A 15,336-nucleotide genomic window follows, 5' to 3' on the forward strand; every position below is an offset into this window, starting at 1 on the left:
ACATCTCGTGGGACAAGTTACCTAGGTGAATGTGCATCTCTTTACAGATATAGGCAACTCTACATGTGTAATTAGAGGTGATGATCCTTCAAAGGAAATGTTTACTGCTAAATACTGCACAAATGTTTTATTTAAGTGTGTGTGTTTTTAAAAGGAAGTTTTACATTTAAATGCATCTTTAAATCACTTTCACTAATATATCTGTGAGGAACATTAAGGTGCACCTTAATAAATTTGAGTGCATTTTTTATTAAAGAAGATCCCCAAAAGATGAACAACAGTGTTTTGCCCTAGGTAATTTGATCCTTTGTACTTGGAATACAGTTTACTGAAAATATCTTTCATGGAAGAAAGTCTAGCATCTTGCTGAAAGATTTTATAAAAATGCCTGGAGCATAAAACCATTTCAGTGCACAATATTCTTCTCTTCCCCCCTGCCCCCGTTTTCTTTTTTCCTGAATGCCATTATTGCCAAATGTATTTCAGTCAAATGGTTTAATCATAATTAACCAGCAAAAATAGTGTTCCCTGGATGTTTTGTTATTGATGGGTATGTACTTTAGATATTGTGCTCCTGTCAGAGTGCATTAGGCAAAATGGAATGATTAGCATAACTATAGTTCTTATGGCCTGACAGCTGCTTCCTTCGCCTCTAACCTTTATCTGAGCTTTCTATGCAAGCCCACACTACCATGGAATGTAATCTTAATTAGATGTTAGCTATCAAAATAATGGCACTAGCAAAAAAATATTCCAGAGGAGCCTATATATTTTTGATACAGTAAAACTTGTTACTATAAATGACAAAAGAAAAGATCATAAGTTAACATGTCTTGTTTAAATGTGGTGCTACTAAGCTGATTTTTTTAGTCCTCTGCAATCACAGTGCATCATAGCAAATTTAAATTGCTACAGGATGGTTCAAGTTTGAGACTACTTTTTTTATGTTTATGATGCACAGAAATTCAGGAGATTGTTCAAGACTCATTATCTACAAGGAAGCATATACTACTTAGAGCATTGAAAGTGGTGTTTATTTTTTTAATGCAATAAAAAAAATTATTTAACAAACATGGCATCCTAATTTAAAAAAAAAAAAAAAAGGCAGACATCTTGCTAATTTCAGACACTGGCAGGTTTACGTTTCAGGTAGAATCCTACCATTTTCAGGAGTGTAAATCTTAACCTTCCCAAGGTGCTGCTTTTGGTGTAAGTCTCATTTGCGATTCATTCCACAATCTCTGTTGTTGAAACTGCTGAATTATTTACATTATTTAATCATCTTTTTAAGGAGAGTGCACTCAGCTCGGCCTCTGCCTCTCATACTTTCTTGTATGTATGTATGTTCTCATACTTTTGTCCTGGCTTTTTTAAGCACTTCATTGGTTTGATACTATATGAAAACCTTGTAAATGTTTTTGGTTTTTTTAAGATCTTTGAAATGTGTGAGGAAATATAAAGCACAAAATATTTTTGTCTGTTTCAAATTCAGTTTACTCGGCCCATAAGTGTAAAATAATTAAGGATGCCAGGGGGTGGAAGTTGTTTTGCTTTTAAATGCTATCAGTTTTTATCTTCTGGGGCATGAAGGGCAGATACTTCAGACAATGGTAAAAAATGTAGTGTAAATACAGGGAGCGAAGGACATGGAACAAGAGTCTGGTGTGGCTGGCACTGTGACCTGGAGCTAGTGAGCCTGCCTGGCTGGACCTGACTGCCTGCAGTGGGAGGACCTGATACCTTGCCACTGCCTTCCTGGCACTTCAAGGTCTGAAGCTGCCCGCCTGTGTTAGTACATTGCAGCCACATATAGAAGATTAGAGCTTTTGGGTTTGGGAATCTTGCAACGGATCAGTGCAAAATCCTACTGTACATTAAAAACGGCTGTCTTGTTTGAAGTGATTGTTTTGTGATTTGTGTACATTCTCTTTAGAGTCCATATTGGAAGGAAGCCCTTAATATTTTGAAGCTGGTGGTGTCTCGGTCAGCAAGCCTTGTTGTACCTAATGATATTCCAAAGACTTATGGAGGTGACATAGGTTCTCCTGAAATCTCTTTCACGAAAATCTTTAATAATGTCTCCAAGGAGCTACCTGGGAAGACCTTAGATTTCCATTTTGATATATCAGAGGTAATTATTATATTTAAATTACAATGCAATACTGACTTTCTGTTGCAAACTCAGATTTGTTTTCTGTTAGCCTTCTACATTTATATATTTTAAAATAAATATCATTTTTAAGAATGGAAGATGTTGAAGTTTTACATACACGTAATTAGAGTCATACCGAAAGATAAACTTTGAATTCTTTTATGTTGTGTTTTTGCCTTTTCCCCCCTTTGAATGTCTGGAGAGTTAATTACTAAAAGTCAATAGGATTACTCTCAAGGGTATTTCAGCTGTGTCAGAGAGCAGGCTAATGCAGCTGGCTGCGGCTTGCAGCTGAACATTCCAGGCTTTCATCAAGTGAAGGGTCGTGCATTCAAGGGCTGAGAGGATTAAAACCCTGTACTGCAGTTTTGGCGTGACTTTCAAACGGGGGAGAAAATTTAGAGGAGAGAATAGGATACAGAATATAGGAACCTCAGTGTGAGATGGACACAACTGGAGAAAAACCTCCTGTAGTTAAAAACCACACCCCTACCCCCCAATTAGGGTTCATTAGAACTCAGAATAATATATTAGTACAGCTGATACTCATTCTATGTCTGAAAAAGGGAGTATGGCCAAATGACTGCAGTGTAATAGAGGGATGTTAAAATTGTGGAAACTTTAGAAGTAATCAAAAGTAAGGGCTCCTGGTTGAAGCTGACCCTAGGTAATGATTGGAGATACAGATGTCTTAGGAGCATTACTTAAATTAGTAAGTGAATTTCTTACTGGAAGTTTCAGTGCATGCAGATAATTGAGAGACAAGATGAATTCCCACAGAGTTCACTGGAGTAGCATTTGCTGTCAAAATGGCTGAATTTGATCTTTGGTTTTCAGAAGTGTGCGTGTGTTAGTGAAGTTGCTTGTCTGTGAAAACAGTTTGTTCATGTCTGTGAGTGGCTCTTTAGAGAAGCTTTGCATCTTTTAAACTTAGAACACAGTTGTTTTTAAAGTGTGTTTAAAAAATATAACTAGATTGTCAGCATAAAACTTGCATAATTGAAAAAACCACAAAAGTGGGCAGAATGGCAGCCTGCTGCATAGGGTAGAACTATTCAGCTTTGTATTTCCCAGTGTACTGATGCTCAGTGGATTAGGCATGGGCTTTGTAGAATTAAAACAAACAAAGCTTAAAAACAAACAAACAGGCAAACCCTCCTACATTTTATGTAAGACTAATTTCAAAAATCAAATGTGTGGTCTTTACTAATATAGATTTGAATTTTAAGAAAGTGTTCGTTGTCTTTGATAGACACCAATTATTGGAAATAAGTATGGTGATCAACACAGCGCAGCTGGTAGAAATGGGAAGCCAAAAGTCATTGCTGTTACCCGGAGCACTTCTTCAACTTCGTCAGGCTCTAATTCAAATGCATTAGTTCCTGTCAGCTGGAAGAGACCACAGCTATCTCAGGTACATGGTATCTCAAACGTACTATACATATATTATAGACACTATTTATGAATGTATAAAAAAAATTGTTTAAGTGTAATTTGAAGTCTGTGTTGTGTCTTAGCAAAACAGTAAATGCATATAGCATAAATTAAAAGCTAATACTGGTGAAAAGAAAAAAAACAGTAAGATTCTTTTTAGAGGATGTCAGGATGCGAGATGACTAGTCAAAATGCAGATGTTTTACATTTTTACCTGGACCTCCAGCAGATGCCTTGCTATGTGATTTTCTTTGGTATATTTTTCAGAGAAGAACTAGGGAGAAGCTAATGAACGTACTTTCTCTGTGTGGTCCAGAATCTGGTCTTCCCAAGAATCCTTCAGTAAGTGGTGTTGGTGGTTTGTTTTGGTTTTTAAATTCCAGTAGTGAGAATGCTATTGCGTTTTCAGGTATTGGTGAAGTTATGAAGAGCGGTTTTTGACAAACTGGTTTTGGTTCAACACTTCACAAATCCAGTTGAAGAATTAAAAAGAGATGGAATCATAAGTAATGATTTACTGTTGTTCCTCAAGAAGTCCAGTGGGCACCACTCTTTACTAGTCAGGTTTCAAAACAGTATTTAAATTCAGCCAAAATCTCAGTGAATTTAGGTCCATCTTGTAGGGGAGGACTATATGTTTTAAAGCAAACATAAATTACTAGGTTTAATTCTTAATTCTTATCTTACATGGTTATCAAGACAAGATTTTTTTTAAAGCCTTTGGACTGGAACTCAAATCTGTCCTTTCCAGATTAAATTAGTTGACTGCTAAGGAGCTCTGTTGATCAGACTAATCCTTAATACTTCTTCACAGAACAGCAGGGCTACTCTGCCGCTCCAGAGTAGTGTGTTGTATCTTTGAGGCTGTATGAATTTTAATTGTCTTGGCTAGAAGAGGGCATTGAACTAGGTCTCCCCTGTTCTGAGTAAATCTCTTATCTAGTCCATTATAAATAAGATGCACTTTAGAGAGAAGGGGCAGGAATGGCTGAGGACTGCAAGGATGTTGATGCTGTATTGAAAATACCATAGAATCCATTGAAAATGACCAGTGGATCACATGCCTTCAAACTATCATGGATATCAGTAGGAACAATAGTCTTAAATATTGAGCAAAAATAGGCCAATGGCGTTACTTTCTGTGTATGGCATAGAAAAGACACCCATTGGCATTCTAAGCTTAATGGCGGTGATGGCATTAAGAGCTTTTAAAATAAAGTGAACAGCCTACCTTGGGTTACGATCTAGAATATTGTTTTTTATTGTGACATAGAAGTTCTTAGCTGGGGAAGAATACTGATGGGAGGTGGATCTTTAATCTAGTGGAGGAGTTTAAAATAAATAAAATTAGATGCCTGAAAGCTGAAACTGAAGACATTTTAAAAAATTCAAATGGAAATAAACAGCAAATTGTAATTTGTGAAGATTATAATCACTGGAAGCCAGCATTGGCTGCCTTTATACAGTCCTTCCACAGAAATTGGTAGACAAAAATTACATGGCCTGTGTCATGTGGATGATTATCATGATGAATTTTTTTGGTTTTAAGTTTGACTAATACTGTGGTTATGAAAATGGAAGGTTTGGGGATATATTTTTCTCTTTATTTGTACCTTTGCAACTCTCAGTTACATTAAGGAGAGAATGATATCATTAGTTTAAAGATGTAGTTTAAAATCCAACTAGTCTTGAAACAAATTGCAGTCTGCACTTCCCCTAGTATTGTCATTATAGCGGCACACTGACTGCCACTAATGCCATTAAATTGCAGGAAGCAGGATAGCTGACTTTTGGAGTTACAGAAGTTGGAATTTTTTATTTCTATTTTTACCCATACCTGCAGGTTGTCTTTTCTTCTAATGAAGACTTGGAAGTTGGAGATCAACAAACTAGTCTTATTTCAACAACAGAAGAAGTGATTCAAGAGGAGGAAGTAGCTGTAGAAGACAATACCAGTGAACAACAGTTTGGAGTTTTTAAAGACTTTGACTTTTTAGATGTTGAATTGGAAGATGCAGAGGTGAGACCTTGGGATTTCTTCTGTGTATTTCCATTTGAGAACGTTTTAAAAATTAGGTTATGTTGGTGCAATTCTAAGGAACTGGCAGCTCTTGTAACTAAACCAATTGGGAAGAATTTATGACATGATTGAACTTAATTTGCATGATAAAGAAACCCATGTCACAAACTTTGCAGTGTTAAGTTGTTGCAAATTGTTGGGTGGTTTTTGGGGAGAGAGTTGGGATTTTTGGGGTGGGTTAAGTGACTTAATCTGAAAATGAACTGATATGACAGTATAAGCCAATGATGGGATGAACACCTGGGTATCATGCAGTAGAAAACTTAATTATGGAACAATATGTTAAGAAAATGGTATTATCTTTGTTCCTGATATGTTTCTGCATTTTGAAAACATGAACAATAGCTTTTAAAGTTACAAACTGTATGATACACTATCTCATTATATACGATTGATTTGGTCACCATAATTGCTTGCATTGACTTTGACATTATATCTGGTTTGTTGCAGTTCTTAAATTTCCTCCACTTCTCCTGTCAAAAAAGAGAGAGAGGAGGTAAAATAAAATTAAATATCAAGAAATAGTAAAGATTCTGTTAACATTTGTTACTTGTTTGGGATAAATAAAAGGTTTCAGACCAGAATTTACTGAAGTATGACTGCAAAAGGACTGGGGAGAAGAAATCAAATGCTTTGTAGTTTCTTTCAGTGCTTTTGTTACAGTCTATACAAAATAATTTAATTAGTAATGGAGACCCTTGCAGGTCATGAGTGAACAAGCTACTAAGAATATCTGCCTATCTAAACAGTAAGATTATTCTTCTGATTAATCTATCTCTTTTTACAAAATCTTGCTTTTTTTCCCCCTAATACTTTAGTTTTATCTCACTTTCTTCATGCTTCCTCTGTATTGCTTCACTTCAGCCAATATTTGCATCTTGTAGGAAAAGTACAGGCTCATCATGGTCTATGGCATATATGTGACCACATACTATACAGATCCAATTTCCTATATTGAATGCAAGTGGTCAAACAGTTCAGAATCAAGGCTCAGTAGTAGTAAAACATTATTTTAACGCTATATGGGGCTTTGTAGGTAGGATGCCAAAAGTTGAAAACATTGCCAAACCAAGTTAATCTTTAACTTCATTTTCTGTATTATTTTAATAGCAGATCATAATGAAGAAAAGACAGTTTCTTTCTCATTACTTGCCTGTATGCAACATGTAGTGCTATACTTGGGAAAAAAAAAAGAAAAAAACACGGATTGAACAAATTTAGGGCATTACATATAAATTGTGCACTTGATAGAAGAGCAGCCTAGTTTGCACCAAGACCACAGAATATTTTTTGTTGCTAATAATTAAATGTCAACAGTATTAACTGGAGCTTTTACATTAAAATCTGAGTAATATTCAGATTAAATTTAAGGGCTTCAGCCCACAGCAGCAGTACTTTGTTGTAGTTGGGATTCTTTTGCTTTGCCATAACTTTTCACCTTTCTTGGAGCAAAACAAATTACTAAGAGAGAAAGAGACTACAAAACATTCAGTTCGCTTTGCATATGTAGTGCATCATGAAGATCTCTTTAAGTTGCCACAAGAGATACTCACTCTGTTAGAGCAGTTTTGGAAAACTGCACATCTTGGGAAAACTGCACAGTCTTGCACATCTGGGGCTAGATGTGGTGTTTTAGTAACTGTCCGTAGACTGGTGAAGTGAACTGATCAGGTTTTCCATCTTTCTTAGATGAATTGTTGAAGGTTGACAAAGTGCTTGAGAAAATCAAAGATCGTTACTGTACTTGTGAATTAAAACAATAGTGTTTTTAAGATATGGATTTCACTTAGTATGTTGGAAGTTTGAAACCCAAGTATCCCAGCTTTACAATGTGCAAACAGAAAGGATCCAGCTATTGGTGGTGTTTAGGGTGCATTTCATAAAACTGGCACAAAGGAGCTGCTAAAACAGTTAATGAAGGCATCGTTTTTTCTACAACTTGTACATAATTAATGTTGATGGTGCTTTGTCAGTTGGATGTGGTCAGTTTAGATTTATGTGTGTTAGTTAAAGAATTTCATCTAATGTTTGTTGAAACAGTTGCTTTACATGTTACACTAGAGAAAATGTATCATGAGCATGCTGGTTTTAGTGTTTTGTTGTCGGTTTGTTTATTTTTTTTTAATCAATCTCCCATTAGAAAGAGAAATTATTTTCAATACTAGCTTTTTGACTAAAGCTTTTTTCAGAGCTTGAATCAGTCTTTTACTGTTGGCAAATCTTATGTAATAAAACATTTTCCCCTGGTTCTAGAGTATCTTTAAGTGTTTGTCCTCGTTCTTTCTAATTATATGTGTTTTCCTTTTTGCTAACCAGGAGCTGCAGGTAAGTTGCAGCCTGGTGCCCTGGCTTGTTCATCTGTTGTTGTCTGTGGTGTGTTTGTACTTTCTAGTCAGATATATAAAATTGATACTGATATAGTTCTAGATTATATATTGAGTTACTTTCCAAGAAGATATTCAAAAGATTTCTACTTCATTTGCCATATATTTTAATTTATCTACAAACATCATTTAACAAGGTATTTAAAATTTTAATAAAATTAAAGGGCTGATTGAAACTCTGTTCATAATGCATTCAGTACTTGTGTTTTCTGTGTTGCATTTGTGTATTAATTTTATTATGTTGAGATTCATATATAGATGTGTGTGCAAACTTTTTTTATTACAGGGTGAAAGCATGGACAACTTCAACTGGGGCGTTCGTAGGCGCTCTCTTGACAGTATTGACAAAGGAGACACACCGTCTCTTCAAGAATGTCAGTACTCTGGTAGCACACCCAGCTTGAACTTGACCAACCAGGAAGATACCGATGAGTCTTCAGAAGAAGAAGCAGCCCTGACTGCAAGTCAGATACTGTCTCGTTCGCAGATGGTAAGTTATTTTTCTGTGAAAGGAATCTGAGAACTTAAGCTTTCACTTGCACTTTTAATGGATAAGTATGGCTCACACTTTCAGCCTAAGTGAACTAAAGAGGAACTAAATTAATGTGGCTAAGCTTCTTTTTCATAACAACATCAATGAAGGGAAAGAGTTACTTTACTTACTGGTGGTGCCTCACAGGCTTATAATTCTAGTACAACATTCGTTTTAGTGTCTTTATACTTACTATATTTGTTTAAATATAAGCACAAAATTGCATGTGTTATATATCAAGTGTGTGTCTTTGTGGATTCCTAGCTTCAAAAAAAACCCAAAATACTAAATAACAAGAAGAGCAATAAGTGCTCCCATGGGAGCCTCAGTTGTGTTTAACCATCGAAATTGCTAATTTAATTACGGATTTTGAAGCATGTGTACGTATAACTAAGGAAAATCAAGAATGCTGGCCACTCAGAAGTCTGTCTGCATTACATAAATGAAATTAGGAAAAAATTGACTGGACAGGGAGTAGCAGGGATAGTATGCTGCTTTTCAGACTTTAGGTGAAGTTTGTATTAATGTTGCCCATAACAAAGAGCTCTGCTCTTCAGTGGTTTTGGTCTAGCATTTCACCAATGCCAAAGACCTTTAAGAACAAGAAAGGAAATAAATTTCTGGATCCCAAGGATAGCTTCAAAATTCTCTTCAAAGTTACATGTTACAGAAATGCATGCGATGCTTCTAACAGTTTTAGTGTAAAGCTGTTAAACTCGTAATGTGTAAATAAATTCAAATAGCTAACCATACTGAAACTGCCTATTTCAAAACTAATGTGTTTTTCCCTGTAATTTATATGTTCAATAAACTGTGACGAATTTCACGTTTCTTTCTTTTCTTAGTTAAACAGTGATTCTGCCATAGACGAAACAATATCAGATCATGCTGGTTTATCACTTCAGTCTCAAGATTCCACTAGCAGTGTGGGAACAGAAGAGGTGCTTCAAATCAGAACTGAGACCCCAAGTTTGGAGGCTTCTCCTCTAGATAACTCTAGCAACCAGCTGCCTGAGGTGGGGAGAAATGTGGGCTGGTGCATGGCTGATTTGGGCTCCTTCTAGTGTTTAGTAGCAACTTTGCCTTTCTTTTCAACTGAATTTTCATCTGTTACACTGATTATTTGATTTGCTTTTAATATTTCTAACCTGTTGGAATGTTCATACACAATGTTCCCTCAGTATGAAAACCACTTGGGATGGACTGAGGGAATTTACCACAGGTTAAAAATATTCTTGAAGGGCTGATAATGATCATTTCATGGTGCAGAATGAAAATAGGCAAATATTCAAGATGCTTTTACTTGATATGGTTGAAATCCTTCATGAGCAACATTTTCTTTCAAATACTTTTTTATCCCTGCTCCACAGCCCCCCCCCCCCCCTTTTTTTTTTTTTTTTTTTGCTTTCTTTGGGTTAATGTGATTGGTGCTATGTGGGAATAAAACCTCAGGCCAGCTGTGTTAGCAGTTGGTTCCGTTAAATAATCCTTTAAAAAGGACCACAGATGCTAGTGGTATACTTTTTTGGAAAGGCCTGTGTGGACTGAGACAGATTTCAAGCTAATGGCCGCCTGCAAATCTGTGAGTACTTCAGTTTCTTCATTTTTAAAATCTTTTGAATAATTTAAAATTTTAAAAAATTCATTTAAAATAAAACTCTCATCTGCTACAATTCCTACAATATTTAGCAGTTGCAGCTAAAACTCAATATGTTGTTTTTTTCTTGGATTTGAAGTGGCTCAATTTAGGTGGACTTTTTATCTCTTCAGTTAAAATTATTAATGCTGCTGGCAATCTTATTTTTATTTGGATAAGCATTGCTAATCCCATCTTTAACAGCACATACAGTTCTATTGAGTTTTCCAGAAAATTAAGCTATTCCTATGTGCATTTGAATAACCATTGCACAGTTTACACTTAAGAATGAGTCTTCAGCCAACTTAGTTTAAGCAGTCAGCTGCCTGGTTCAAGTGACTGAGGTTTCTGAACAAAGGCTCTAGTGTACCTGTTTGCTACCTAGAAAATCACTCTTATTAACAGGCAAACCACTCACCTAGCTAACATTTAATAAAGGTAACTGTAAGAACAAAAGACATACTGGGAGTACAACAAAGGGAAAGTATGGGTGACTGGTTTCCTGTGATTAAAATCCTCATGTTCTAAAAGTGTAATATTGTGACTTTTATAAAGCAGCTTTTTCCCACATTTTTTGTATTTTTCCATTATGATTATCTATACGCTTTTTTTAAAGTGTTTGGTTACATTGCAGTTGATAAATTGTCTTACCTTTTGTAGAGCACCCGTGCTTAGATTGTCAAACAAATTGTTCTGTTAGCGCTTCATCTGCTTGTCTACAACATGCATTTGTGTTCCAACAGAATTTTGGGTGAGGAAGAACACTTAATCTGGGTGATTTTTTTTCCACATAGATGTTTTATGTTAAGATTTCAAAAGGGAGAAGCAATATATAAGCTGGGATTTTATAGAATGAAATTCACCACAATAGAACTTTTGCCTTCGCTGTTGTTCACTTGTGGCACATTCTCAGCTGTAACTCATTTTTATGTTTTCATAGTTCTTTGTGAGACAGCCTTCATACTTGGATTCATTGTTCTTCTGCAGCTCCCTTTATAAAATCACTATACTTCTGATAATCCAGGTGAAAGCATTCGCATAAAAAAAACACCAATGTCATTAAAAATATTGAAAACGTTTAAACTGGGCTGTAAAATAATTTCATGACTAAGCAGCATCCAGAAAAAAGTCACTATATCAAAAAAAAAAAAGGCAGCTGCAAATGCATATAAATACAATTACTAAATGTGATGTGTTCCAGGTTTATTCTGTGCTTGTTAGAATAGAGGAATCGGTCAAATACATGTGTTCTTCAAGCACAGTTCAAACACTCAAAGTTATCTCTCTACAAGAGTTAGCTATCTAAGTTGGATTTTGTTGTTAAAAGGGAGAGCTGGCTTTATGCCTCTTAACATAATGACCTTGAAAATTTGCACACTATCAACTCAGTGAAAAATTTGTGAAGCCAGTAAAACTAATGTTGTTCTGAATTCTTATACTGCACAACTTACAGCAGAGTGCAGTTGGTTTTTCCTATGCTCATATACTTTACATATAACTCTTTCAACACAGGCATTTCATTGCATGCCAAGTGTCAGTTATCAAAATGTTTTTAATATAAATAAATATGTATCAAAATTTATCTAAGGTAAAATAAAAAAAATGGAAGCCATTATTTAAAAACAAGTGTGTGTGCTGCTTAGATGCAGTTGAGTTCCTTGTTCCTATTGTAGAGATGCTGAAGAGTTAAGTAAATAGTTTACTTAAATATGTTTGGCTGATCCCCAGTAATAGCATGTATTTTTGCAAAAGGGACATTTCACATTCCAGTTGGGAATTTACAGTCTAGTGTACAAGAATATTTTCAATTTTGTACAATAAGTTTTACAAGCTTAAGTACATGAAAGTTTCTGACTAAAATGATTCTCTATTTTACTCACTTGCACTGTGGATTTATGAGGGAATGGTTTACTAGAAGTAATTTTCCTTGTGTTCTGTGTAGTTGTCAACTATATAAATCACATGTTTAAGATACTTAAAGAACATTCATGTTGGTAGTAGACATGTCCAGTGTTACACAGAAAACTTCAGAAATCAGGAGTCATGGCACCATGAAGATTAACTTAGCTGTAAATTTATTAACTAGCAGTTAAGTATTTTCTAAAAGTGTATCCCTCATATGTACATCTACCACACATGATCAGTGCAGCTCTGTATCATATGTTAACATCTATAATAGAAACAGACCACTGCTTCAATCCAAATTATTTTGCTGCGGTATTGTAAAAGTGTCTTAAGTTCCCGTGTGCCTTAGCTGCTCAGTGTGACAAAACGGCAGCTCTGTGGAATAAAATCCCAGATTTAACTTTTACAAAAGAGGCATTAGAAGTGAGGTCACTAGCTGTGTCAAATGACAGCAGTGTCATATTGAGGAGTACCATAGTCAAAGTGAGATAAGGTTAGGATCACTGTGAAAGAAAATTATAAGGTTCTGTTTAAAGGTGAATTATCTTTTCTAATATGTGTACAGTTATTTATCTGTCAGAGGATCTGTTTAGACTGATGAAAGCCATGAAGTGATGTGTGTGCTTGGAGGCTGTCCAAAGGTTTGTTGACCAGTCTTGGATATGCCAGTAGAGGAAGACAAGCACACTAAGAATGAAAATGTGTGATAATTTGTGCCTAATTTAGGAAATAGCAAGTACAAGAAGGTGTTGGTTTTATTCCACAGAAAAATCCAGTAAAAGGTTTCAAATGGATTCATCGTAACTTAACTAAATCTGCATTCTCTGTTCAACACAGCAATGTTAATGAGTATAATAATGCTAATGGAGGAAGAGGGAAAGGGTCATTCTGATATTACCTACCTGAGTTTAATCATTGTCTCTTTATAACTGCTGGTGATGGAAAGCCTACATTTAGAGATTCAGGGTTAAACCCTTAAAGCTCCCCATATTAACAGTAATGGCAAAATAATAAAAATAGTGGAACGTCCCGTTTCCTTTGTTCATCTGTTACACTGTTGCTCAGTTATGCTTTAGAAACCTGTTAAAATGGAGAGCAGAAAGGACAAGAAATGTTCTGTACTGGTGCCAGACCCCAAATGCAAGCACGAGGCAGTCATTTTGGTCCTTAACTAGAAAAATAAAATATGAAAGTCTTGATCATGTTTGTTGTGATCTAAATATGTTTGAGGCTATTTGCAGATATTTTTCTGGGACTGTTCCCTTAACAGATTTAACTGAGTGTATTTGAGAAATTGTATTTGCTATAAGTCATATTCTAGTATATTAACATTAACCAGAAGTTATAAACATTACAAACAGACTGCCTGTCTTTGCTGAAGTAGAACCATGTGAACAATCGAAAGAGCTGAATGATTGAAGTATAAATGGATATTTGTAAACTATTTTTTATAAATTTGTGGCTTTACCATAATAAAAGCTGATAAGAATATGTAAGCCCTGACAATAAAAGTAATAAAAGTATGTTTGATTCACAGGAAGGAAGTTCAGCAGTAAGGGATGAACAGGTTAGCACTGCTAGTGAAGACACTGGGTTGTATCTACTACAAGAACAGCAAGACTGTCTGGTCTGTCATGAATCTCTTGAGTTGGAAGAGATCCCAGAATTGGCAGAGGCAGCAGCTCCTGAGAGCTATTCTGAATCTATCTGTGAAGAGGATGTCACTCTTGCTTTGAAAGAGCTAGATGAGAGATGTGAAGAAGAAGAAGCTGACTTCTCTGGTTTGTCTAGGTAACATTAATATTGGTTCTAAGTAACAGAAATTACATGTTGTCAGTGCATGAATCAGAGAAAGTAGGCTTTCTTATGGTGTGCAATTTTCCATGAATCTCATAATACAAGTATCTAAGATGATGTTTTGCATATCTGAAATAATGGTTGGTTGGTTTTGCCTGTCATAGCAAATAAGCTCAGTACTTAGCTCAGCAGTTGTTTCTGGTACAGAGAAAACACCCATGCAGGAAACGATGAGAATTCTTGAGTAAAAGAAACCTAGCACATTTCATCACCATCAGTAGGACAGAAATGTGAAAAGAGGACAGAGGGCATTTTGGAGCATTTTCTTGGCAGCCACCAGCTGCAAGCAGTATAACATGGAAAAGCCCTTGAACTGCTCTGAATTATGGCAGAACCTATTTTGGACCCAAAGACAGGAAAAGACAAGGAAAAAAAAAGTTTTGTTTTGGTTTGTTTTTTCTTAATCAAACCTCCTGTAGGAGTCAGACCCATTTGTCTTTGCCCAAGGTTTAGTTTCAGTGTTAAGGTTAATCAGTCTCTTGTATATTTCTAAGATACTTTAAAGTGAAATAACATTTTTCTATTTTTTAACATGGAGAGCAAAAATAACTATTGAGAGGAAGAGTTAATAGTTAGTCCTAGCTGGTTGAGTCATATTTAAAGGGAAACCCTAAGTGCCTTGAAGGTAACAGTCTAAGGAGGAGGGAAAACAAACAACCCCAAACAAACAAATAATAATAATTTTAAAAAAACCAAACAAACCAAAAAACCCAAACCAACAAACAACCCCAAATATAATAATAATAATCATCATCATCATCATCCAACAAACAAAAACCACCAAACCAAAACAAACAAAAAAATTCCAAATTGTTCATAGGCTCGTTCATACTTAAAATTGGTTCAGAAGTTTAGATTGAATAATATATAGACTTAGTGTATATAGGAACATAGACTTAGTGTATATTCTGTCAGAGAGATCATTTAAGGAGCCTTTTACAGAAAAGGACACAACAGGAGCTGTAAAAGACCAAGTTGCTTTAGAAGGTTCTACTGGGACAGAGACAGAGAAATTGCATCTTGTAATCTCATATGCAACCTACTGCAATATGCCTTGCAAGAATTAAAGGCTGGTACCAGGTAGTAGCAGTTTATTTCCGTATACGGAACTGAAAAATCTCTTGAGGTTTTACTTTATTTACACTAAGCAAACAAACGAAAAACCCCATAGCTCTAGTTTGAAGAGCGACAGAGGTAATTATTTATAGGGTTGATAGACTAGTTAGAAAATACCTGAAAATCTTTTTGAAGCATTGCTTACAGGTATTATTCAAAAGGATTGCATCTTAGCTTTTGAGCTTTGTGCTACTAAAATGAACATACCTAAAAACAGCACCCACAGGTCTTAAGACATGT

At 35.5% G+C, this 15,336-nt stretch overlaps 1 protein-coding gene across 6 annotated transcripts in view; it reads left to right on the plus strand.

The window, feature by feature from the left end:
• FRYL (FRY like transcription coactivator) overlaps positions 1-15,336 on the plus strand; it is a 147,336-nt gene that overhangs the window by 112,494 nt on the left and 19,506 nt on the right. For 5 of the 6 annotated variants that reach the window (XM_069790537.1, XM_069790581.1, XM_069790545.1 and 2 more), the window contains 7 exons: positions 1,934-2,131; positions 3,405-3,566; positions 3,854-3,928; positions 5,430-5,606; positions 8,337-8,540; positions 9,428-9,598; positions 13,661-13,914. In XM_069790537.1, the coding sequence (XP_069646638.1) occupies positions 1,934-2,131; positions 3,405-3,566; positions 3,854-3,928; positions 5,430-5,606; positions 8,337-8,540; positions 9,428-9,598; positions 13,661-13,914 (1,241 nt within the window). Of the gene's footprint in view, positions 1-1,933; positions 2,132-3,404; positions 3,567-3,853; positions 3,929-5,429; positions 5,614-8,334; positions 8,541-9,427; positions 9,599-13,660; positions 13,915-15,336 lie in introns of all 6 variants that reach the window. The other variant, XM_069790553.1, reaches the window with a different exon arrangement.

The sequence above is a fragment of the Haliaeetus albicilla genome, chromosome 1 (genome assembly GCF_947461875.1).
Source record: "Haliaeetus albicilla chromosome 1, bHalAlb1.1, whole genome shotgun sequence".
In the NCBI taxonomy this organism is placed as follows: domain Eukaryota; kingdom Metazoa; phylum Chordata; class Aves; order Accipitriformes; family Accipitridae; genus Haliaeetus; species Haliaeetus albicilla.